This window comes from Salmo salar, chromosome 17 (assembly GCF_965601325.2).
Source record: "Salmo salar chromosome 17, fSalSal1, whole genome shotgun sequence".
NCBI classification, from domain to species: domain Eukaryota; kingdom Metazoa; phylum Chordata; class Actinopteri; order Salmoniformes; family Salmonidae; genus Salmo; species Salmo salar.
This window is the reverse complement of record NC_138307.1, coordinates 61,221,196-61,247,711: the sequence shown is the minus strand read 5'-3', so window position 1 is coordinate 61,247,711 and position 26,516 is coordinate 61,221,196. Positions and strand designations below refer to the sequence as shown.

General features: G+C 47.5%; 1 protein-coding gene across 2 annotated transcripts in view; it reads left to right on the top strand.

Moving 5' to 3' along the window:
* ppfia2 (PTPRF interacting protein alpha 2) overlaps positions 1 to 26,516 on the top strand; it is a 242,839-nt gene that overhangs the window by 174,975 nt on the left and 41,348 nt on the right. The window contains exons 3-8 of one of the 2 annotated variants that reach the window (XM_082963994.1): positions 2,099 to 2,200; positions 6,189 to 6,353; positions 8,840 to 8,914; positions 18,797 to 18,907; positions 22,694 to 22,915; positions 23,765 to 23,911. In XM_082963994.1, coding sequence (XP_082820120.1) covers positions 2,099 to 2,200; positions 6,189 to 6,353; positions 8,840 to 8,914; positions 18,797 to 18,907; positions 22,694 to 22,915; positions 23,765 to 23,911 — 822 coding nt within the window. Of the gene's footprint in view, positions 1 to 2,098; positions 2,201 to 6,188; positions 6,354 to 8,839; positions 8,915 to 18,796; positions 18,908 to 22,693; positions 22,928 to 23,764; positions 23,912 to 26,516 lie in introns of both variants that reach the window. The other variant, XM_045699940.2, reaches the window with a different exon arrangement.

Sequence of the window (26,516 nt, the reverse complement as noted above, 5' to 3'; positions counted from 1 at the left end):
GGTGGTAGTGGTGTAGGTGGTGGGGTGGTGGTGGTAGTGGCGGTAGTGGTGTAGGTGGTGGTGGTGGCGGTAGTGGTGGTGGTGTAGGTGGTAGTGGTAGTGGTGGTGGTGTAGGTGGTAGTGGTAGTGGTGGTGGTGTAGGTGGTGGTAGTGGTGTAGGTGGTGGGGTGGTGGTGGTAGTGCCGGTAGTGGCGTAGGTGGTGGTGGTGGCGGTAGTGGTGGTGGTGTAGGTGGTGGTGTAGGTGGTAGTGGTGGTGGTGTAGGTGGTAGTGGTGTAGGTGGTGGGGGTGGTGGTGGTAGTGGCGGTAGTGGTGTAGGTGGTGGTGGTGGCGGTAGTGGTGGTGGTGTAGGTGGTGGTGTAGGTGGTGGTAGTGGTGTAGGTGGTGGGGGTGGTGGTGGTAGTGGCGGTAGTGGTGTAGGTGGTGGTGGTGGCGGTAGTGGTGGTGGTGTAGGTGGTAGTGGTAGTGGTGGTGGTGTAGGTGGTGGTAGTGGTGTAGGTGGTGGGGTGGTGGTGGTAGTGGCGGTAGTGGTGTAGGTGGTGGTGGTGGCGGTAGTGGTGGTGGTGTAGGTGGTAGTGGTAGTGGTGGTGGTGTAGGTGGTAGTGGTGGTGGTGTAGGTGGTGGTAGTGGTGTAGGTGGTGGGGTGGTGGTGGTAGTGGCGGTAGTGGTGTAGGTGGTGATGGTGGCGGTAGTGGTGGTGGTGTAGGTGGTGGTGTAGGTGGTAGTGGTAGTGGTGGTGGTGTAGGTGGTAGTGGTGTAGGTTGTGGGGGTGGTGGTGGTAGTGGCGGTAGTGGTGTAGGTGGTGGTGGTGGCGGTAGTGGTGGTGGTGTAGGTGGTGGTAGTGGTGTAGGTGGTGGTGTAGGTGGTGGTAGTGGTGTAGGTGGTGGGGGTGGTGGTGGTGTAGGTGGTGGTGGTGGCGGTAGTGGTGGTGGTGTAGGTGGTAGTGGTAGTGGTGGTGGTGTAGGTGGTAGTGGTAGTGGTGGTGGTGTAGGTGGTGGTAGTGGTGTAGGTGGTGGGGTGGTGGTGGTAGTGGCGGTAGTGGTGTAGGTGGTGGTGGTGGCGGTAGTGGTGGTGGTGTAGGTGGTGGTGTAGGTGGTAGTGGTAGTGGTGGTGGTGTAGGTGGTAGTGGTAGTGGTGGTGGTGTAGGTGGTGGTGGTAGTGGTGGTGGTGTAGGTGGTGGTGTAGGTGGTAGTGGTGGTGGTGTAGGTGGTGGTGGTGGCGGTAGTGGTGGTGGTGTAGGTGGTGGTGTAGGTGGTAGTGGTAGTGGTGGTGGTGTAGGTGGTGGTGTAGGTGGTAGTGGTAGTGGTGGTGGTGTAGGTGGTAGTGGTAGTGGTGGTGGTGTAGGTGGTAGTGGTAGTGGTGGTGGTGTAGGTGGTGGTAGTTGTGTAGGTGGTGGGGTGGTGGTGGTAGTGGCGGTAGTGGTGTAGGTGGTGGTGGTGGCGGTAGTGATGGTGGTGTAGGTGGTGGTGTAGGTGGTAGTGGTAGTGGTGGTGGTGTAGGTGGTGGTGTAGGTGGTAGTGTTAGTGGTGGTGGTGTAGGTGGTGGTGTAGGTGGTAGTGGTAGTGGTGTAGGTGGTGGTGGTGGCGGTAGTAGTGGTGGTGGTGTAGGTGGTGGTGTAGGTGGTAGTGGTGGTGGTGTAGGTGGTAGTGGTAGTGGTAGTGGTGGTGGTGTAGGTGGTGGTAGTCGTCTGGAAACACATCGCCAAAGTCTGGGATATCCACAGTAAGATCAGGGAGTCAGTTTGTCTAATTTAGCCTACAGTACAACCCAATGGGGAAATGAAACATCAGTGAACCAGAAAACCATCAATAACATAAAGGGATAATTACAGAAGGCTCTTTTCCCTTTGGATTAGGCATGATTAACAGAGTTTTTCAACTATTTCTGTGAACTGTGGGCTAGTCCACTGAGTATGACATGGTGGGGGGGGCTTGTTTAATGACTGTCTCATATTTCCTAACGATATTGTGCAGTATGGATGCCAATGACATGGATGTCTTTGTGCGAACTGTTTTCTGGGTTGTGGTGATGAAGATGTATTGTGTGTTATGGATGGTGCTGTGATGCTGACCTCTATGTTCTGTGTTGTTGCTGTACAGGAGTTTGCAGCCCTGACCAAGGAGCTGAACGTGTGCAGAGAGAACCTTCTGGAGAAGGAGGAGGAGATCTCCGAGCTCAAGGCCGAGAGGAATAACACCAGGGTACGTGGAGAGGAGACACACGCTCACTCATGCGCACGAGTAGACACAAGAACGTGCGCATGCACAGATACACACACATTTTTTCCGGCCCAATTCTACCCTCATACATTGACCTGAACCAGAACGGCTTAGAGTCTATGGAGATCAACAATGTTTTCATCTGTTGATGCAGTTGACTGGTCATCTGTAACATAGTTCAATCGAACCGGTCGCCTGCATTTCCCCTGGGGAATGATTTGGACCCCATATACATTAGAGCTAACTCTGAATTCCATTTCCGATAATACCCTTTCATTAAGCAGAGTAACCAAACTCTGCTATTGACAGATAAGGCTTGTCTTTTACCACCAGTCTGTTAAATGGGAGACTCACATAGTCACACTGACTGACTACAAACCACCAGTCTGCCAGAGAGGATTTTAGCACTGCCATTTTAGTAGCCCTGTCACTGCTCTGCCATCTCGCCAGAGAGAGAGAGAGAGACAGAGAGTTGGAATTTAGTTTCTCTCTCTCTTCATTATCACCTTGAATCCTCTGCAGAGCGATGAGGCAGACTTTTAATATAGCAGCTTTTTGTTGTTGTAAAGGTTTTAAAGTTCATAATTAAATCTTTGACGCCAGGTGCATGCAATCAGTGGGTTGGAGGGCTGACAACAAAACAGAGGATGGTGTACCTCTAGGTTTTAGGCCTAAACACTGTAAGCTGGATGAGCCATGCAGGGTAGAAGCATGATAAGAGAGAAATGATGAGCCATAGAGAGAGGAGGAGGATGAGAGGGTGTGTGTAGGTGTAGGTTATAGAGAGAGGAGGAGGAGGAGGAGAGGGTGTGTGTAGGTGTAGGTTATAGAGAGGAGGAGGAGGAGGAGAGGGTGTGTGTAGGTGTAGGTTATAGAGAGAGGAGGAGGAGGAAGGAGAGGGGGTGTGTGTAGGTGTAGGTTATAGAGAGAGGAGGAGGAGGAGGAGAGGGTGTGTGTAGGTGTAGGTTATAGAGAGAGGAGGAGGAGAGGGGTGTGTAGGTGTAGGTTATAGAGAGAGGAGGAGGAGGAGGAGAGGGTGTGTGTAGGGGTAGGTTATAGAGAGGAGGAGGAGGAGGAGGAGAGGGTGTGTGTAGGTGTAGGTTATAGAGAGAGGAGGAGGAGGAGGAGAGGGTGTGTGTAGGTGTAGGTTATAGAGAGAGGAGGAGGAGGAGGAGGAGGGGTGTGTGTAGGTGTAGGTTATAGAGAGAGGAGGAGGAGGAGGAGAGGGTGTGTGTAGGTGTAGGTTATAGAGAGAGGAGGAGGAGAGGGGTGTGTGTAGGTGTAGGTTATAGAGAGAGGAGGAGGAGGAGGAGAGGGTGTGTGTAGGGGTAGGTTATAGAGAGGAGATGAGGAGGAGGAGAGGGTGTGTGTAGGTGTAGGTTATAGAGAGAGGAGGAGGAGGAGAGGGTGTGTGTAGGTGTAGGTTATAGAGAGAGGAGGAGGAAGAGAGGGTGTGTGTAGGTGTAGGTTATAGAGAGAGGAGGAGGAGGAGGAGAGGGTGTGTGTAGGTGTAGGTTATAGAGAGAGGAGGAGGAAGAGGGGTGTGTGTAGGTGTAGGTTATAGAGAGAGGAGGAGGAGGAGGAGAGGGTGTGTGTAGGTGTAGGTTATAGAGAGAGGAGGAGGAGGAGGAGAGGGTGTGTGTAGGTGTAGGTTATAGAGAGGAGAATGAGGAGGAGGAGAGGGTGTGTGTAGGTGTAGGTTATAGAGAGAGGAGGAGGAAGAGAGGGTGTGTGTAGGTGTAGGTTATAGAGAGAGGAGGAGGAGAGGATGTGTGTAGGTGTAGGTTATAGAGAGAGGAGGAGGAGAGGATGTGTGTAGGTGTAGGTTATAGAGAGAGGAGGAGGAAGAGAGGGTGTGTGTAGGTGTAGGTTATAGAGAGTTGAGGAGGAAGAGAGGGTGTGTGTAGGTGTAGGTTATAGAGAGAGGAGGAGGAGAAGGAGAGGGTGTGTGTAGCTGTAGGTTATAGAGAGAGGAGGAGGAGAGGGTGTGTGTAGCTGTAGGTTATAGAGAGAGGAGGAGGAGAGGGTGTGTGTAGCTGTAGGTTATAGAGAGAGGAGGAGGAGGAGGAGAGGGTGTGTGTAGGTGTAGGTTATAGAGAGAGGAGGAGGAAGAGAGGGTGTGTGTAGGTGTAGGTTATAGAGAGAGGAGGAGGAGAAGGAGAGGGTGTGTGTAGCTGTAGGTTATAGAGAGAGGAGGAGGAAGAGAGGGTGTGTGTAGGTGTAGGTGTAGGCTGCTTTTTATTATTCTGGCGGGGCGATGGCTGAGGTAGAGCTGGGGCCAACGTTCAGACTCGGATTGATTAAACGGTGGGGGTTTGGATGTGGGGAGGGAATGCGGGGGGGGTCTCAGTCTGCTGGCAGTCCTTCAGACGCTCAAGGAGGGACGGAGAGAAGGAAGGATGGACGGCCCCCTCGAAGCCCTCCCAAACCAGTCCACACCGCTCTGCCAGCACCTTCTCCGTTTCTCCAACATATTAAGACAGCAACAGCTCTGTTCCAATGTTGTTTCTAGCATATCATTTGGAGCAATGAATTTAGCATGCATTTAAAATGGATTGCTAGTGTGGATATCGAAACAGAGCCTACAGTATGTTTACCATTTGGGCCCCACCCAACATAGCCTCTGCAGTGCCTGATGGGTAGTGTAGTGCAACACTGAATTCCTAGTGAAGTTCTACCAGGTTGAGTGAATATGTGTTTACTTTGAAAATGTGGTTGATGTCAGTATGTCTAGTGGTTCTTAATGCCTGGATGATTAAGGAATTACAGTCTGTGGTTTAAGCACAATGCTTGGACGGAGTCATAACACCAGAGCCCTGCTTAAAGATGGGTTTAGAAGTAAATGACTTAAATACTGTGGTGAAGCCAGTGTGAAAACTCTCAAACCATTGGTGAACTACACCGTTATGTTATTATCTGGCCACAGCGCGTGGCGACGCCGAGAAGGGGTTATTTGGCCTAGCGAAGCACAGTCAGGGTTAGAAACGAGGCATTTGGGATGTTGAGATGAAGAAAACGGTCAATGTTTCTCAGAATGACCAGACAACAAAGCTGAAGTCAGTCCATGAACCTCTCCTCAGATCACTGTCTCAGCAGAGCTTGGTGGATTCCTACCAGCATCATCACTAGCAATTAGCTTACTCGATTATTTGCTTGTCTGTGAGGCATGTGCATCCCCTCCAAAACACTAGGCCTTCATAGGACCAGGTTATGGGCCAAATCTAGACCCCCAAAGCCTAGCTAGTCAGACTAGCACACTTAGACTTCCCTCAGGCCCCCATCCCTCCACTGTACCTGTGTGACAGAGATCAGAGGACAGTGTTCATCTTTATGGTCCCTGTGTGTCTCTTCTCCTCGTCTCTCCTGTTCCCCCTACTCCCAGTGGACTCATCTCATCCCTTTGTGCTGCTGGAAGTTGACTCCCCCAATTCTCCCTGTCCTTAGGACACTTTCCACTGAGAATTGATTCGGCACGACGCCTACACCAGCCCGGCACAGTAACAACATTAGCATCATCTATTTTGTGTGCAGTACACAGAGTTTTCATTGGTTATGAGTGCCTTTATTGTTCCGAGTGCCATAATTGATTTTCGTATGTCTTGTGTTATTCCACTGAAGGTTTTTTCTTCTCCCCCCCTCCGACCAAAAGTTGGAAAATTAAATGAAATGACCAAGATGAGAAGATCTGGTTGGTTACTTTGATTTCTTTTCATTGCGGTTAATCAGGGTGTATATAAATAATGTATTTGGAGAATCACATGAAGACCAGTAACCTTGTGTGGTTGGTATAATACAGTCCAGTAGTCAGGCCACTACATCTTCTCTGGATAATTGATGAATCAGATGATAACGGTAATAGCGTTGATGATGATGTCAATTATGCAGATGTGGCAGATAGCCTTTATGATGATGATGATGATGATTATGATTATATTAGCACTAATTTCTGTCCCCATGTCTGTCTCTATAGTTGCTTCTGGAGCATCTGGAGTGCCTGGTGTCCAGGCATGAGCGGTCACTACGAATGACCGTGGTCAAGCGGCAGGCCCAGTCTCCCTCAGGCGTGTCCAGTGAGGTGGAGGTCCTCAAAGCGCTCAAGTCCCTGTTCGAGCACCACAAAGCCCTAGACGAGAAGGTAAGACCATTACATTAGAGATGTAGTCTATAGAATCTGCATGCACAGTAGCTTTTAATTTTTGCTGAGTGGAAGAATGGATTCTACACACAGATAGAGAATCTTCAGTTGATTGTTCAGTATATTTGACTGATGACAGTACATACTGTATGAAGAGGCATTGCAAACGTCGTGCCATCCTGGTATTGAATATTCTTTGTTTTGGCATAAGTCACCACCACCACAACCAGCCCCCCCACTGGTCCCAGCCTCTTCTCTTCCTCAGGCCTGTTGATTGATGGCCTCAGCCCTCTGTAAAATGTCACACTGGCTGCTGTAATCTATTCAACCCTCCACAACAGACCCTATCATTTACAATGCGTCTCTCCTGGCCGCTGGACTAGGGAATAAAATCCGTTTTTGATTCACAGGATGTTTTCTGCCCTGCGACGATCTGTCTGTGTGTTGCTGGGCTGTCCCAGGGAGGGGAGGGAGGGAGGGGGTATGACTGCCCTGCAATCCAGGCTCAGCCTCCTCAGAGATGCCTTGATCCTAGCGGACCACAGCCCCGGCCATGGAGCACCACAGAGCTCACCAGTAATTGCTCCATCAGTAGCATGACAAATACCTGAACATGGTACATAGAGGAAGGCAGAGTAAGTCATACATTCACCCCCTTTGAGGAGAGGGGAGGAGGGGAGAGGAGGAGTAGGGATGGGGAGGAGGGAGGGAAAGCTGCGATAAAAGCAGATACCCCTGGACAGAAGCTCAGGCCAGGCTTCAAGGCCAAGACAAAGTGTTACTGTTGGGCTGAAGGCTGAGGGAGAGAGGGAAGAGCTGCTTGGTCTATCGCAGGAACACGGCATGTCATGTTAACCCTGGGCTGGGGTGGGTTGGTGGAGAGAGATAAATAGGCATATCTCACTGTTGTCTCCAACACTATCCATGCTATTTATCTGAGCTCAAAACCACACATCTACTGCCATTAACTACTAGAGCAGAGCTCCATGGTAAAGTCCTACTGCCATTGACTACTAGAGCAGAGCTCCATGGTAAAGTCCTACTGCCATTAACTGCTAGAGCAGAGCTCCATGGTAAAGTCCTACTGCCATTAACTACTAGAGCAGAGCTCCATGGTAAAGTCCTACTGCCATTAACTACTAGAGCAGAGCTCCATGGTAAAGTCCTACTGCCATTAACTACTAGAGCAGAGCTCCATGGTAAAGTCCTACTGCCATTAACTACTAGAGCAGAGCTCCATGGTAAAGTCCTACTGCCATTAACTACTAGAGCAGAGCTCCATGGTAAGGTCCTACTGCCATTAACTACTAGAGCAGAACTCCATGGTAAAGTCCTACTGCCATTAACTACTAGAGCAGAGCTCCATGGTAAGGTCCTACTGCCATTAACTACTAGAGCAGAGCACCATGGTAAAGTCCTACTGCCATTAACTACTAGAGCAGAACTCCATGGTAAGGTCCTACTGCCATTAACTACTAGAGCAGAGCACCATGGTAAAGTCCTACTGCCATTAACTACTAGAGCAGAGCTCCATGGTAAAGTCCTACTGCCATTAACTACTAGAGCAGAGCTCCATGGTAAAGTCCTACTGCCATTAACTACTAGAGCAGAGCACCATGGTAAAGTCCTACTGCCATTAACTACTAGAGCAGAGCACCATGGTAAAGTCCTACTGCCATTAACTACTAGAGCAGAACTCCATGGTAAAGTCCTACTGCCATTAACTACTAGAGCAGAGCACCATAGTAAAGTCCTACTGCCATTAACTACTAGAGCAGAGCTCCATGGTAAAGTCCTACTGCCATTAACTACTAGAGCAGAGCTCCATGGTAAAGTCCTACTGCCATTAACTACTAGAGCAGAGCACCATGGTAAAGTCCTACTGCCATTAACTACTAGAGCAGAGCTCCATGGTAAAGTCCTACTGCCATTAACTACTAGAGCAGAGCACCATGGTAAAGTCCTACTGCCATTAACTACTAGAGCAGAGCTCCATGGTAAGGTCCTACTGCCATTAACTACTAGAGCAGAGCTCCATGGTAAAGTCCTACTGCCATTAACTACTAGAGCAGAGCTCCATGGTAAAGTCCTACTGCCATTAACTACTAGAGCAGAGCTCCATGGTAAGGTCCTACTGCCATTAACTACTAGAGCAGAACTCCATGGTAAAGTCCTACTGCCATTAACTACTAGAGCAGAGCACCATGGTAAAGTCCTACTGCCATTAACTACTAGAGCAGAGCTCCATGGTAAAGTCCTACTGCCATTAACTACTAGAGCAGAGCTCCATGGTAAGGTCCTACTGCCATTAACTACTAGAGCAGAGCTCCATGGTAAAGTCCTACTGCCATTAACTACTAGAGCAGAGCTCCATGGTAAGGTCCTACTGCCATTAACTACTAGAGCAGAGCTCCATGGTAAGGTCCTACCAGAGGTTGTGTACAGTAACCCACTCATGGCGGGTTGTTGTGTTTTGTTTTCCTCAGGTGAGGGAGAGACTGCGGGTGTCGCTAGAGAGGGTCTCGGCATTGGAGGAGGAGCTAACATCAGCCAACCAGGAGGTGAGAAACGTGTCACAGCATCATTTCCACAGGCGCGCTGACTGAGACGTCTGTTCTATTCATTTCATCAGCCTTAGTCAGGAAGTTGTTCATGTTTTAGTCAACTTTCAAAGTAGTTTGATGTTGACAGTTCTACTTAGGAGGACTCCTATTCAGAGAGGTAGTCATTCTGTCTTAAGATGGAGTGCGGTGTGTGATGGGGTGAAGTATGGCGTTGACAGATGAGAGCTGGCCCGTGGCGTTAACAGGGTGGCGTAACGCCTCTGCCCCCCATTCTCTCTCTGCCAGTCTCTGCCAGGGCAGATGGTCATGTTCCAGCTGAGAGGAGCCCTCAGACTGGCGCTCTACCGGAGCCAAATTAACCACTCTGCACTGCCAGAGGGAGGGAGAGAGGGGGAGGGGGAGAGGGGGGGAGAGGGGAGAGAGTGGGGGAGAGAGAGAGAGTGAGTGGGAGAGAGAGTGAGTGAGAGAGAGAGGAAGGAAAGGGGGGAGAGAGGTGAGCGTCAGTGAACGAGGGAGGAAATGAGATGAAAGAAGGCGCATGAGAGGTACAGTAGTCAAAAAGAGGACGAGAAAAATAATGGTGGAAGACATGGGCAGTGAGGGAGTGAGAGGTAGGGAGAGAGATGCAAAAGGGGGTGGTAAAATATAGATACAGGAGGAGAGAGTGCATGGAAGGAGCTGTGATTAAACAGCTGCTCTACCTGCATTAGAACTGCATCCAGTCTGTAATGAGCTGTGGACGGGGGGTAGCTGATCAAAGCACAACCGGCACGGCCAGGAAGGGATAAGGGGGAGGGGAGAGGGAGGGGGAGAGAGAGATTTAAAATGCTGCTCTACCAGCCAAACAGGCCTTAGGAGGTGAGATGAGACCCTGGTGAAAGACTGATCTGCCCTGGCTATAGAAGACAAGTAAAGCTAGGGATGGAGTGAGGGGATGAGAGGAGTGAGATGGGGATATCTTTCACTTTGAGTTAGCCTCGTATTACCAGACTGATGACCGCTCCTGTATCCGTGTAGAGAATCATTTGTGTAAGCTCGCGAGTTCAGGCAGGTTGTACGAGGCAGGTTGTACGAGGCAGTTGGACGAGGCAGGTTGTACGAGGCAGGTTGTATGAGGCAGGTTGTATGAGGAAGTTTGAGCCAAAGACATGCAGTGTAAAGTGCATCTCATTCGCTTAACCAAGTACAGTATTTTACTGAGTCAAGACAGAGGTCTTTATTTGATTAAATAGTGTGACTATACTTAATTTGACTACAGTGGATACATGGTTAACTTTCTGCTGTGTCATGGTGAGACAGTCATCTGAGTGAGTGGGTGTTGAGGCCCGGTGATGGAGGCTGTGGTTAAATAAGCACTGCTGAATAGAAACGTCCACACTTCCACACGTCAGAGCCTCCGGGGAGGACGTTGGGTCCCAGTGGCTGCCTGCACCAGCTCCAGACTGTTAATTTATTTGGGATGGGGATCTGCCTCGAGTCGCTCTCCTCTGGGGCTCCAGTCTGCAGATAACACCACCTGCAATCCTGGAGCCTCCCATAGGGAGCTGCACTGCCTGATGACATAGATGACCTTCGACCTTCGACCTCTCAGTCTCAGGTGTTTAAGTGGTCCAGATTTGACCTCTCAGTCTCAGGTGTTTAAGTGTTCCAGATTTGACCTCTCAGTCTCAGGTGTTTAAGTGTTCCAGATTTGACCTCTCAGTCTCAGGTGTTTAAGTGTTCCAGATTTGACCTCTCAGTCTCAGGTGTTTAAGTGGTCCAGATTTGACCTCTCAGTCTCAGGTGTTTAAGTGGTCCAGATTTGACCTCTCAGTCTCAGGTGTTTAAGTGGTCCAGATTTGACCTCTCAGTCTCAGATGTTTAAGTGGTCCAGATTTGACCTCTCAGTCTCAGGTGTTTAAGTGTTCCAGATTTGACCTCTCAGTCTCAGGTGTTTAAGTGGTCCAGATTTGACCTCTCAGTCTCAGGTGTTTAAGTGTTCCAGATTTGACCTCTCAGTCTCAGGTGTTTAAGTGGTCCAGATTTGACCTCTCAGTCTCAGGTGTTTAAGTGTTCCAGATTTGACCTCTCAGTCTCAGGTGTTTAAGTGGTCCAGATTTGACCTCTCAGTCTCAGGTGTTTAAGTGGTCCAGATTTGACCTCTCAGTCTCAGATGTTTAAGTGGTCCAGATTTGACCTCTCAGTCTCAGGTGTTTAAGTGTTCCAGATTTGACCTCTCAGTCTCAGGTGTTTAAGTGGTCCAGATTTGACCTCTCAGTCTCAGGTGTTTAAGTGTTCCAGATTTGACCTCTCAGTCTCGGGTGTTTAAGTGTTCCAGATTTGACCTCTCAGTATCGGGTGTTTAAGTGTTCCAGATTTGACATCTCAGTCTCAGGTGTTTAAGTGGTCCAGATTTGACCTCTCAGTCTCAGGTGTTTAAGTGTTCCAGATTTGACCTCTCAGTCTCAGGTGTTTAAGTGTTCCAGATTTGACCTCTCAGTCTCAGGTGTTTAAGTGTTCCAGATTTGACATCTCAGTCTCAGGTGTTTAAGTGTTCCAGATTTGACCTCTCAGTCTCAGGTGTTTAAGTGTTCCGGATTTGACCTCTCAGTCTCGGGTGTTTAAGTGTTCCAGATTTGACATCTCAGTCTCAGGTGTTTAAGTGGTCCAGATTTGACCTCTCAGTCTCAGGTGTTTAAGTGGTCCAGATTTGACCTCTCAGTCTCAGGTGTTTAAGTGTTCCAGATTTGACATCTCAGTCTCAGGTGTTTAAGTGTTCCAGATTTGACCTCTCAGTCTCAGGTGTTTAAGTGGTCCAGATTTGACCTCTCAGTCTCAGGTGTTTAAGTGTTCCAGATTTGACATCTCAGTCTCAGGTGTTTAAGTGTTCCAGATTTGACCTCTCAGTCTCAGGTGTTTAAGTGGTCCAGATTTGACCTCTCAGTCTCAGGTGTTTAAGTGTTCCAGATTTGACCTCTCAGTCTCAGGTGTTTAAGTGTTCCAGATTTGACCTCTCAGTCTCAGGTGTTTAAGTGTTCCAGATTTGACCTCTCAGTCTCAGGTGTTTAAGTGTTCCAGATTTGACCTCTCAGTCTCAGGTGTTTAAGTGGTCCAGATTTGACCTCTCAGTCTCAGGTGTTTAAGTGTTCCAGATTTGACCTCTCAGTCTCAGGTGTTTAAGTGTTCCAGATTTGACCTCTCAGTCTCAGGTGTTTAAGTGTTCCAGATTTGACCTCTCAGTCTCAGGTGTTTAAGTGTTCCAGATTTGACCTCTCAGTCTCAGGTGTTTAAGTGGTCCAGATTTGACCTCTCAGTCTCAGGTGTTTAAGTGTTCCAGATTTGACCTCTCAGTCTCAGGTGTTTAAGTGTTCCAGATTTGACCTCTCAGTCTCAGGTGTTTAAGTGTTCCAGATTTGACATCTCAGTCTCAGGTGTTTAAGTGTTCCAGATTTGACCTCTCAGTCTCAGGTGTTTAAGTGTTCCGGATTTGACCTCTCAGTCTCGGGTGTTTAAGTGTTCCAGATTTGACATCTCAGTCTCAGGTGTTTAAGTGGTCCAGATTTGACCTCTCAGTCTCAGGTGTTTAAGTGGTCCAGATTTGACCTCTCAGTCTCAGGTGTTTAAGTGTTCCAGATTTGACATCTCAGTCTCAGGTGTTTAAGTGTTCCAGATTTGACCTCTCAGTCTCAGGTGTTTAAGTGGTCCAGATTTGACCTCTCAGTCTCAGGTGTTTAAGTGTTCCAGATTTGACATCTCAGTCTCAGGTGTTTAAGTGTTCCAGATTTGACCTCTCAGTCTCAGGTGTTTAAGTGGTCCAGATTTGACCTCTCAGTCTCAGGTGTTTAAGTGTTCCAGATTTGACCTCTCAGTCTCAGGTGTTTAAGTGTTCCAGATTTGACCTCTCAGTCTCAGGTGTTTAAGTGTTCCAGATTTGACCTCTCAGTCTCAGGTGTTTAAGTGTTCCAGATTTGACCTCTCAGTCTCAGGTGTTTAAGTGGTCCAGATTTGACCTCTCAGTCTCAGGTGTTTAAGTGTTCCAGATTTGACCTCTCAGTCTCAGGTGTTTAAGTGTTCCAGATTTGACTTCTATTGTGCGTACTCTCTCAGAGCTGATTTCTTTATGATGTTTCAATTTAGAGTTAAATAAATAGTGCAATTGTTTTTAATACAGACCCAGCTCACATAAATGTAATGGGAGTAGATTCTGTGTCACGTTGGTATGAATGAATCGGGAGACAGGTGCAGGAATGCGTAATCGTTTTTTTATTATATCCATATTACAGCGTGCTATGCAAAGGCACGGGGACGAAGACCAAACAAACACGTAACAAAAACACAGGGTTTAAACCCAAACAAAAGAGCGAGGAGTACCTCGAATAAATACACATGCGCACAATGATTAACACATGGGACGAGACCCTTAATCATCTGCACAATCCACAATGGCACGAAAGCCAAAACACACAGCACAGGTACTCACACAACCAACGGACATTGTAACAATAATCGACAGGACAATGGTAAACCAAGGACACACGTATACAGTTACAAATCACTGGGAATAGGGGCCAGGTGTGCGTAATGAAAGTTCTGGAGGGATCCGTGACATTCTGTAGAATGTGTCAGGAGGTTGATGAATTCCCCGCAAAACCTCTGGGGCCTCTGGGCTTGGTCCCCTGCCAAGGGACCAATCCAACCTGCGTAAGATCCTACAAAGGCTGTTGTGAGAGAGAGAGATTGAAACCTCTGTTAATTTATGTTATCCGGTCTCTCTTATTCATTTCCTGGTTGGAATTCTAGAGGGAATCCCCAAGGTGTCACCCACTCTATACAGTGAACCGGTGCTATAAGATTCAAGCCAACAGGTTCCAAGTGTTTGTGTGTGTGTGTGTGTGTGTGTGTGTGTGTGTGTGTGTGTGTGTGTGTGTGTGTGTGTGTGTGTGTGTGTGTGTGTGTTTGTGTGTGTGTGTGACTGATCTTAATTCAGAGGCATTGCCGCATACAGCAACCTGCTCCAGGCTCCAAGGCTCCACCAAATCAATCTTGTACACCGAGAGATTTCACGTCACCTTCCTGTCCAATCTCCTTCACACTAAAACAGACCATTACTTCTCGGAGAGGTGGAGACGAAGGGAGTCAGTGAAGATGAAGGAATTGTGAGGGATAGGAGTTTGGAAGACAGCGCCTTTCTGTTTAGCTGTGGAACTGTCTCCTTGTGTCTCTGATGTCTCCTGGTGTCTCTGATGTCTCCTGGTGTCTCTGATGTGTCCTGGTATCTCCTGGTGTCTCTGATGTCTCCTGGTGTCTCTGATGTCTCCTAGTGTCTCCTGGAGTCTCTGATGTCTCCTGGTGTCTCTGATGTCTCCTGGTGTCTCTGTCTCCTCGTGTCTATGATGTCTCCTGGTGTCTCTGATGTCTCCTGGTGTCTCCTGGTGTCTCTGATGTCTCCTGGTGTCTCTGATGTCTCCTGGTGTCTATGATGTCTCCTGGTGTCTATGATGTCTCCTGGTGTCCCTGGTGTCTCTGATGTCTCCTGGTGTCTCTGATGTCTCCTGGTGTCTCTGATGTCTCCTGGTGTCTCTGTCTCCTGGTGTCTCCTCGTGTCTATGATGTCTCCTGGTGTCTCTGATGTCTCCTGGTGTCTCCTGGTGTCTCTGATGTCTCCTGGTGTCTCTGATGTCTCCTGGTGTCTATGATGTCTCCTGGTGTCTATGATGTCTCCTGGTGTCCCTGGTGTCTCTGATGTCTCCTGGTGTCTCTGATGTCTCCTGGTGTCTCCTGGTGTGTCTGATGTCTCCTGGTGTCCCTGATGTCTCCTGGTGTCCCTGATGTCTCCTGGTGTCCCTGATGTCTCCTGGTGTCTCTGTCTCCTGGTGTGTCCTCGTGTCGATGAGGTCTCCTGGTGTCTCTGATGTCTCCTGGTGTCTCTGATGTCTCTGATGTCTCCTGGTGTCTCCTGGTGTCTCTGATGTCTCCTGGTGTCTCTGATGTCTCCTGGCATCTCTGATGTCTCCTGGTGTCCCCTGGTGTTTCTGATGTCTCCTGGCGTCTCTGATGTCTCCTGGCGTCTCTGATGTCTCCTGGTGTTTCGGATGTCTCCAGTGTCTCCTGGTGTCTCTGATGTCTCTTGGTGTCTCCTGGTGTCTATGATGTCTCCTGGTGTTTCTGATGTCTCCTGGTGTCTCCTGATGTCTCCTGGTGTCTCCTGATGTCTCCTGGTATGTCCTGGTGTCTCCTGGTGTTTCTGATGTCTCCTGGCGTCTCTGGTGTCTCCTGGTGTTTCTGATGTCTCCTGGCGTCTCTGGTGTCTCCTGGTGTTTCTGATGTCTCCTGGCGTCTCTGGTGTCTCCGGGTGTTTCTGATGTCTCCGGGTGTCTCCTGATGTATCCTGGTGTCTCCTGGTGTCTCCTGATGTCTCCTGGTATGTCCTGGTGTCTCCTGGTGTTTCTGATGTCTCCTGGTGTTTCTGATGTCTCCTGGTGTCTCCTGATGTCTCCTGGTGTCTCCTGGTGTCTCCTGATATCTCCTGGTATGTCCTGGTGTCTCCTGGTGTTTCTGATGTCTCCTGGCGTCTCTGATGTCTCTTGGCATCTCTGATGTCTCCTGGTGTCTCCTGGTGTTTCTGATGTCTCCTGGTGTTTCTGATGTCTCCTGGTGTCTCTGTCTCCTGGCATCTCTGATGTCTCCTGGCATCTCTGATGTCTCCTGGCATCTCTGATGTCTCCTGGCGTTTCTGATGTCTCCTGGTGTCTCTGATGTCTCCTGGTGTCTCCTGGTGTCTCTGATGTCTCCTGGTGTCTCTGATGTCTCCTGGTGTTCTGATGTCTCCTGGTGTTCTGATGTCTCCTGGTGTCTCTGATGTCTCCTGGTGTCTCTGATGTCTCCTGGTGTCTCCTGGTGTTTCTGATGTCTCCTGGTGTCTCTGATGTCTCCTGGTGTCTCTGATGTCTCCTGGTGTCTCTGATGTCTCCTGGTGTTCTGATGTCTCCTGGTGTTCTGATGTCTCCTGGTGTCTCTGATGTCTCCTGGTGTCTCTGATGTCTCCTGGTGTCTCCTGGTGTCTCTGATGTCTCCTGGTGTCTCTGATGTCTCCTGGTGTCTCTGATGTCTCCTGGTGTTCTGATGTCTCCTGGTGTCTCTGATGTCTCCTGGTGTTCTGATGTCTCCTGGTGTCTATGATGTCTCCTGGTGTCTCCTGGTGTCTCTGATGTCTCCTGGTGTCTCTGATGTCTCCTGGTGTCTCTGATGTCTCCTGGTGTCTCTGATGTCTCCTGGTGTCTCTGATGTCTCCTGGTGTTCTGATGTCTCCTGGTGTCTCCTGGTGTCTCTGATGTCTCCTGGTGTCTCTGATGTCTCCTGGTGTCTCTGATGTCTCCTGGTGTTCTGATGTCTCCTGGTGTCTCTGATGTCTCCTGGTGTTCTGATGTCTCCTGGTGTCTCTGATGTCTCCTGGTGTCTCTGATGTCTCCTGGTGTCTCTGATGTTTCCTGGTGTCTCCTGGTGTCTCTGATGTCTCCTGGTGTCTCTGATGTCTCCTGGTGTCTCTGATGTTTCCTGGGCTTTGATGAGATGAGATGAACTAGTACTTCATCAAAGGGAAAGATGGCCACTTTCAATTTGCTTCTGTAAACTTCTAATTATTCTAATTTGAGAGCTGCCACAGCAGCATGGCTCAGTCTATCATTTGTTATCCTGGGTGTCGGGAGGTGTGTGTGTGTGTGTGTGTGTGTGTGTGTGTGTGTGTGTGTGTGTGTGTGTGTGTGTGTGTGTGTGTGTGTGTGTGTGTGTGTGTGTGTGTGTGTGTGTGTGTGTGTGTGTGTGTGTGTGTGTGTGTGTGTGTGTGTGTGTGTGTGTGAGAGAGAGAGAGAGAGAATGCCGATCGTTTGATCTCTGTAAATGATAAATGACAGACACACCCCAATGCGCCGGCCAAAACATAAGGAGGTGTAATTGCACCCCTCATTAAAAGAATGGAGAGAAAGAGAGGCAGCAATATGCAACAGCAAGCAAATCCACTGTTTGTGGATTAAATCTCAAACCCCGTGCTGGGATGTTGTCGAGGCTTAATGTAAAGGGAATCCTCCATTGTAATTGTGGAATAATCCCTCCCTGCCCTTTGCCCTCTTAGAATGAAAATAATGTAATACTTGCATCTAGTGAGTGCATCCATCTGTGCTGTAAAAAGTGGTGTTTTATAGTTGTATAGCTTTAAGGCTATTTCTGACCACAGTGGCAGAGGCAGTTATGTGTCACATTTTCACATCAATCATTGTTTATTGATGGAGGTGTCATTGAATGCCCTCTAAGTCTTGAACGCAGCTCAACTGAAGCGGTTGGTGAAACACTTGGCAACCGTATTGGATTCTCTCACTGTGTTGTTTTATTGTGATGTCATCGCCTCCTTCTGAGAAACGTAATTATGTCGGTCTCTCCGGGCTGCAGACACCGCCAAGTCATAGATCTGGGATTCCCACAAATGGGAAGTGTCCGACAAATATTCCGGCTTAACTTATTTATTGTAGACAGAGATGGCATTCCAATAACAGTAATACTGATATACTGTCTGGCTTTTACCGATCAGGACTGGAAGGCCCTATTGCAGCACTGCCTCAGTCTGTAGTATGATGTATTGCGATGTTTAGCAAAATACAGTATTATACAGTAGATTCATGACTGTCATAGGCTGCTACACTATCTTTCCTGGATTCTTCTCTCTCTCATTGGCGTCATAATATTGACGTCTCCAATGGGGAAAACAAGGTCGGTTTGTTTCCTAAATCCAGATGAAATCCTGAGATTAAAGCCTAAAAAGATCCTGTGATCAGTGGTAATAGCAGCGTGCTGTCATTTTAATCACACTACCATATCCTGTCTGCCTCCCAGCCGGGTCTGTTCTTTATGGGAAATCTGGCAATGTCTGTGCTCATGATTACATAATAGTGGATGGTGAGCACACTAATTCAAAGCACACAATATGTTACTGTGTACTGGATGAGGTCTCTGGAAAGCATAGTGACAGGCTACAGGTATTTATGATGTAGACATGGTGCATCTCTCTACCGTAGTTGTCATACAGTAAAATCACGGATTTTGTACAAATATTTTCACACACAAAAATATGACAGTTATGCAAAACAATATATGGTTAGCACATTATAAAAAGATGACGGTCTCCTCCTAGTTTCAAGGTCTGGGAGGTTTCTCTGAAGGTGGATCCTACAGGCATTATGTCGTGTCCTGGTATTGCTGTCACTTGTCGTTAGCGATGGTGTAAAAGGGCATTAGAAGTGAGGGGGCTCCATAAAGGAATGCATACTATGCTGTTTGTGCTGTCCAAGAATAGGTTATAGTCCCAACAATTTGGACAATTATTACAGTCTCTACCCGGCTATTTCCCCCTTTCCTCCCCCTCGGAAAGTCCTAATCAGCCGACCCTGTCAGGGAAAAGCCTCATTATGCTTGTCGTGTCACTGGTTTGTAGCCCCTGGCAACGTGATTAAGAGTGAACACCAGATTCTTCAGGTGATAGAGAGAGAGGAGGGGTTCGCTGAACAAGATAATCATAGTGATCACGTTAATACCAAGACTTAACATGACTTAGCTGGCAGCGTAATGTTCCAAAAATTCCTACACAGACAAGCTTTAACAGTAGGAAGTAACCTGTTAGCTGTCGTTGAGGAAATATTTAGGTTGTTTGTGCATCAGTTTTATTCCCCTCAGGCACTGACAGGACAGCCCCATGCCTGGCTGGAGCTGACAATTATGTGTGCATATCTGTGTCTGCGTGCACGTTTGTGTGCTATGTGCGTGTGCTTGCATGTGTGATTGACAGCTAGGCTGATCTCCGCTGTGTTATTCTAGACCTGTGTATTAATCTCTGTCCTGTGTCCCTCTCTGCAGATTGTGGCCTTACGGGAGCAGAATGCCCACATCCAGAGGAAGGTGGCATCAGGGGATGGGTCAGAGGACATACTGGAGGGAACTGATGCCAGCCAGAAGGTACATAGCAAGGTGGGCGTCCATTGCGTTTACTGTCCTTCTTTTTTCTCCTGTCAATATCCACAGCTTTTTATTGTTGATCATTTATCTCATGTGTTACTATCATTATGTTGACAGAGCTAACACTCAACATTTCAGTTTTCACATCAACGTAAACCTGTCGGATATACATACTTTTCAACCACCATTTTCATTGTTTCAACACAGTTGTCCATTCATAGTCTGTGTTATCAGTATCACCGTGGTATCAAGCATGTTATCATTTCACTAGCTCGATAGATACAGGCCTTCACTGTCAGCACAGTGTCTTTGAGCAGCCAGCTAGGCAGCATGAAGGACACCCACAATCAGGTGATGTGTACTGTCTATGACCCCACCAGATTCCACCACACTGGAGCTCCCATACTTCTGAATACATCTGCATACAAATGGTCCGAGATCAAATGTCCCATAATGCATCCACAATTCCATGATTAGTCAGACCAGAGTGAAACACAGTACCTTGAGCAGTCAAAGCGTAGAGAATTTCCCAATCCTCTCAGATATCAATACAGCACTTAGAATGCAGAAATCAGCAGTATTAGTCTCATAGAGGCTGCTACTGCAGAACAACAAACAGAGACATCAATGACAATTCAATTCTAGCTCTCGTCTCATGGTTTGGATGTGAGCTGAATCTCTGGGCTCGTGGATGAGCTGCACCTCGTGATGGGGACGCGTTGTCAGGAGTGTACGATTCAGTCGAGCCCGACTGGGCGACAGCTGTCTGTGGCCTGTCATTCTGCAGAGTAGGGGGGTGGGGATGAGGGTGGCTGGAAGGTTGAAACTCCCCGTCACACACACCCTCCTTGGGGTTAGTGAGAGGGGAGTCACTCACTGTCACCATGCTGAGGTTTGAAGAGGTAGTCATGTGCGCCTCGTTAAGGTTCCATCCAGAGGTAGTCATGGCAGCCTCGTTAAGGTTCCATCCAGAGGTAGTGACACGGATGATCTGCAGGGCTACTTCCTCCCAGGGGGTGGGGAAGAGCCCTCCTCTCCGTCTCACTGCTCCTGGGTAGAAGGGTGTTGGAGTAGAGTGAACACACAGGCTAATGTCGTCGTCAGGCTGTCGTCACCCATGTGACAGGTGGAGGGGTGTGTGTGTTGTGTTGTGTGTGCACGTGTTGCGCCGGAATTAACCAACAGGTCACATCATGACGCGGGGCATAGAGCTAGCTTTACCTGACGAGCCTGCTAGTAGCAGTCAGACAGCCATGGCCTTTCCCTTCACTCTTAGTATCAACCACTTTTCTGCACTTCTAACCGTCAAGGCCTCAATATTATTGTAGTGGTCTGGGTGTAGCTGGTGCAGAGGAGTCAGGCGCAGGACAGCAGAGATGAGTAACACAAGTAACTTTAGTCAAATATTACAATAATATGTCATAATATCGAGCCCACATTATTTTTACTTTATTTTTTTATTTCACCTTTATTTAACCAGGTAGGCAAGTTGAGAACAAGTTCTCATTTACAATTGCGACCTGGCCAAGATAAAGCAAAGCAGTTCGACACATACAACAACACAGAGTTACACATGGAGTAAAACAAACATACAATCAATAATACAGTAGAAAAATAAATCTATATACAATGTGAGCAAATGGAGGTGAGATAAGGGAGGTAAAGGCAAAAAGGCCATGGTGGCAAAGTAAATACAATATAGCAAGTAAAACACTGGAATGGTAGATTTGTAGCGGAAGAAAGTGCAAAGTAGAAATCAAAATAATGCGGTGCAAAGGAGCAAAATAAATAAATAAATAAATAAATACAGTAGGGGAAGAAGTAGTTGTTTGGGCAAAATTATACATGGGCTATGTACAGGTGCAGGGATCTGTGAGCTGCTCTGACAGTTGGTGCTTAAAGCTAGTGAAGGAGATAAGTGTTTCCAGTTTCAGAGATTTTTGTAATAATAACGGACCGAACATACATAAAACAATCACGCACAAAAACCATGGGGAAAACAGAGGGTTAAATAATGAACATGTAATTGGGGAATTGAAACCAGGTGTGTAAAACAAAGACAAAACAAATGGAAAATTAAAAGTGGATCGGCGATGGCTAGAAGGCCGATGACGTCGACCGCCGAACGCCGCCCGAACAAGGAGAGGGACCGACATTGGCGGAAGTCGTGACAATTATATAGTGATTGAAACTCAGACTATTTCCTGTTGAATAGTAAAACCAAGAAGATTTAACCATAGCGATAATCTTTTACAGTTAGCAATTTCAAAAGATAAAGATAAAACCTAAGTTAGGCTAGCTTTTACTGACATGCCCAAGCTACTGACCTGAAATTTAGCAGCGCTGTGAAGTTTGCTGTGATATGTAGACAGCTAGACTTATAAAACGGGTCTAATTTAGCAAAAGGAAACGGTACACAGTAGCTTGTTCCCTACCCGATCAATCTGCCTCGATGGAGAAACAATGTTTAACTCCATGTCAACCCTCCTAAAGGCACTGTTACGAGTGTCGAGTCCGCCTCGTCCCCAACTGGATAACTCCCCTGCAGGCTTTATGAGTATACTGTCAGACGCTCCGCAATTACGTTTTTATTTAGAGAACCGGCTGTATAACTTATCTCTGGGAAAAGTTCAAACCAGCCTGCACTAAAAGCCTAGCTAAGATAAATCCCAAAGTTTGTCCATTATAAGAGTAGACTGTTGTGTTGGTATTAAAACCAGTGGGCTGATTTAATGGGGCCTGTTGCCTTACACAGTGAATCATTGATCACAGGCAGTAGGGAGAGAGGCCCAATTAGGGATGTCTGGCCAGATGGATGGGTATGGACGGGCAGCTGGCCCTGATACATGAGGATTGGTAGAGGAGGGAGAGGGGGGGGGGGTGTAGGAGAAAGAGAGAAGGGAAAGAGAGATGGGAGAGGAGAGAGACAGACAGAGAGAGGGAGAGGAAAAGAAAAACATAACTCTCCCTCTCTCTCTGTGTGTGTTTTTCTCTCTCTCTCTCTCTCTCTCTCTGGGTCTCTCTCTCTCTCAGGGTCTCTCTCTCTCTCTCTCTCTGGGTCTCTCTCTCTCTCTCTCTCTCTCTCAGAGTCTCTCTCTCTCTCTCTCTCTGGGTCTCTCTCTCTCTCTCCTCTCTCTCTCTCTCTCTCTCTCTCTCTCTCTCTCTCTCTCCCTCTCTCTCTCTCCCTCCCTCCCAGAGTCAAACCAAATCATATTCCTAATACAAGTACCAAACCAATCTCTTCAATGCAGTCTGGAGTAATCTTTATACTGCCTTCGTCACCCTGGCTGTGTGTCCATCTGAAATTAAACCAGAATAGGGGGCCAACAACCTCCAGCTGCTAAATGTATTAGAGCGCTAACACTATCTCTCTGGACTGGGAAATGCAGAGGTCTGAAGAGGGATCTAGTCTGATTCAAGGCCTCTCAGCCTGTACTTCAGCACTCACTGCAGGAGGCTTGACTGGAAATTATGTTGTTTCAACTCATCCATTTCAATTCAGCTAGCTAAAACAGTTTTGTGTCATGGGACCTAACTGACATAAACCAACTCCGAGTTGGTAGAAAAGCGCTGTATAACAAGGTTAAGGTCAATTCCATTATTTCAATTAAATCAATCCACAAAAAACAGAAATAGCTGAAAAGAAATTTTGAAATCCATTTCGAAATTCATAAGAATTTTTGATTCTTTACTTAGCTACTGATTTGACTGAATGGAAATGGAGTTTATACAGTAAGAATCAAAACCTCTGGATAAATGTCTCATTCTCTCTCATTCCCTCTCCCCCTGGTCCTCCAGCGCCTGTCCAACGGCTCCATGGAGTCGGCCCATGAGGCGGGCCAGGTGGTGGAGCTGCAGGACCTGCTGGAGAAGCAGAACTATGAGCTGGCCCAGATGAAGGAGCGCATGTCTTCCCTCTCGTCCCGCGTCTCCGAGGTGGAGCAGGAGCTGGACACCGCGCGCAAGGACCTCATCAAGACAGAGGAGATGAGTACCAAGTACCAGAGGGACATCAAAGAGGTGAGGAGAGAGGTACATTCAAATGAGATGCACCCACTCTCTAAGGAGAGACTCTCACAAACACACACACACACACACACACACACACACACACACACACACACACACACACACACACACACACACACACACACACACACACACACACACACACACACACACACACACACACACACACACACACACACACACACACACACAGTTAGGTGAGAATTAGGGTTGTTGAGAACATACATTAACAAGCATGAGGGACATATGCATTCACTCCCTCAACCTCCTCTCTGATGACTTAGAGGAGTTTCTGCCTCAGAACATCTGGATGGTTTAGGCTTCTTTCTACACATTGGTACTCAGAGATGGTCTCTACTCATCTGTCCTGTGCTATAGGCAGACCATTATAGTCACACAATCACTGCTCCCTCTTATTTGGAGGAGAATTTAATGTCTGTCCAGTGATGTGAATCAGAATGTGACCTGGCTCTTGGTCCACCTAGCTAGCGGCTAGCCCTGGTTGAGATTGCTATTGGTTGCTAATGATGATGGAAGGCTGGGCTCAGGGAGTGAGATGCAGCTAGTACACTGATCTCAGATCCTTTATCAGCCCAGCCCTGTCTAAGTAATTCCCACTGTCTGAGAACAGTGTTATATCATAACAACGCTGGAGGACATTTCCTTCCCCTCTATACACACACTCACTGAGACTCCATACAGGAAATGAACCGTATGAGATTTAGGGAGATACTATTTGTGCTGTTGAGAGGGAAATGTACTCAACTGTGTGTGTCTGTGCATTGTACATGTGCATCTGTGTGTGTGCGTCTGTGTGTGTGTGTGTGTGTGTGCCTACAGGCTATGTGTCAGAAGGAGGACATGGAAGAGAGGATCGTCACTCTGGAGAAGCGGTACCTCAGCGCCCAGAGAGAGTCCACCTCTCTGCACGACATCAGTGACAAACTGGAGAATGAGCTGGCCAATAAGGAAGCCTTCCTCAGACAGGTCACTTACCCTCTTCCACCAATCCTAACTTTAACCATTAGAGTAGTGGGGTAGCTGGGGGGAATACAAAACTGAACTAAGATCAGCATCTGAGGGATACTTTAACCTACAGCAGTGGTTCCCACTGACCCACTTTAAACCTTTAGTTTTAGGGTCACAACCCAGAAGGAATCAGAAGTGTTCCCACCGTGGGTTCCACCCACCTAGAAAAACCATGCCCTTTAGTACATGTTATCGCTAAGGCAAAACTCAATTCCATCTGGTGTCTCTGGTTTAACAAAACTCAATTCCATCTGGCATCTCTGGTTTAACAAAACTCAATTCCATCTGGTGTCTCTGGTTTAACAAAACTCAATTCCATCTGGCGTCTCTGGTTTAACAAAACTCAATTCCATCTGGCGTCTCTGGTTTAACAAAACTCAATTCCATCTGGCGTCTCTGGTTTAACAAAACTCAATTCCATCTGGCGTCTCTGGTTTAACAAAACTCAATTCCATCTGGCGTCTCTGGTTTAACAAAACTCAATTCCATCTGGCGTCTCTGGTTTAACAAAACTCAATTCCATCTGGCGTCTCTGGTTTAACAAAACTCAATTCCATCTGGCGTCTCTGGTTTAACAAAACTCAATTCCATCTGGCGTCTCTGGTTTAACAAAACTCAATTCCATCTGGCGTCTCTGGTTTAACAAAACTCAATTCCATCTGGCGTCTCTGGTTTAACAAAACTCAATTCCATCTGGCGTCTCTGGTTTAACAAAACTCAATTCCATCTGGTGTCTCTGGTTTAACAAAACTCAATTCCATCTGGTGTCTCTGGTTTAACAAAACTCAATTCCATCTGGCGTCTGGTTTAACAAAACTCAATTCCATCTGGCGTCTCTGGTTTAACAAAACTCAATTCCATCTGGCGTCTCTGGTTTAACAAAACTCAATTCCATCTGGTGTCTCTGGTTTAACAAAACTCAATTCCATCTGGCGTCTCTGGTTTAACAAAACTCAATTCCATCTGGTGTCTCTGGTTTAACAAAACTCAATTCCATCTGGCGTCTCTGGTTTATCAAAACTCAATCCCATCTGGCGTCTCTGGTTTAAAGGAGATCTCCATGGGCTCAGGAGGCTGATCGTTCTCTACATTAAGGGAGTACCGTAGTTACAATAGCACACACATATTTGCTGAAATCACCTGCGATCCGGAGAACAACACAACGTTTGTTGCCCAGTAGTGGATCAAGGATAACTCTCGTCTTTGATTAATACGAGTTTATAACATTCTGAAACGAGAGGACATCTTGACATTGTGTTTAACTCCAGCTGAGTCATTTGCGTATGGGTCAGGATTTTTATTGTAGTTACTTGAAGATGCTGTGTGGATGGATGTGCATGGTTGCTGTGCCTAAGATATTTGGTATTGTGAATAATGTTATGAAAAATAGCCATGCTATAGAGAACACACACATATACACACATATACACACACATGAATCTGCATTGCTAGACAGAAAGTACTCTGTGCACATTTAAGCAATAAGGCCCGAGGAGGTGTGGTATATGGCCAATATACCACAGCTGAGGGCTGTTCTTATGTACGTCGCAACGAGGAGTGCCTGGATACAGCCCTTAGCCGTGGTATATTAGCCATATATCACAAACCCCTGAGGTGCCTTATTGCTATTATAAACTGGTTACCAACGTAATTAGAACAGTAAAAATAAATGTTTTCCCATTCCCGTGATATATTGTCTGATATACCCAATCAATCAATCAATCAATCAATCAAGCAGTCAATCAAATGTATTTATAAAGCCCTTTTTACATCAGCCAAAAACCCCAAACAGCAAGCAATGCAGATGTAGAAGCACAGTGGCTAGGAAAAACTCCCTAGAAAGGCCAGAACCAAGGAAGAAACCTAGAGAGGAACCAGGCTCTGAGGGGTGGCCAGGTGGAGATTATAACAGAACATGGCCAAGATGTTCAAACGTTCATAGATGACCAGCAGGGTCAGATTATAATAATCACAGTGGTTGTAGAGGGTGCAACAGGTCAGCACCTCGGGAGTAAATGTCGGATTGTTTTTCATAGCCGATCATTCAGAGTTAGAGACAGCAGGTGCGGTAGAGAGAGAGTCCAAAACAGCAGGTCCAGGACAAGGCTGAGACAGGACGGGTGGCCCTGTCCGACGATACCCCCGGACAGGGCCAAACAGGCAGGATATAACCCCACCTACTTTGCCTAGGCACAGCCCCCACACCATTAGAGCGATATCTTCAACCACCAACCTACTACCCTGAGACAAGGCCAAGTATCCCACGAAGACCTCCCCCGGACAGGAAGATCACATCAGTGACTCAACCCACTCAAGTGACGCACCCCTCCTAAGGACGGCATGGAAGAGCACCAGTAAGGCAGCGACTTGGCCCCCGTAATTGGGTTAGAGGCAGAGAATCCCAGTGGAGAGAGGGGAACCAGCCAGGCAATATACCACGGCTGTCAGCCAATCAGCATTCAGGGCTCAAACCACCCAGTTTATAAAAGGAAATAAACCATAAGCAATTTCCATATGCAATTTTCTAAACTTACATTTCTAATCCAATGTTTGCCCTTGGTTT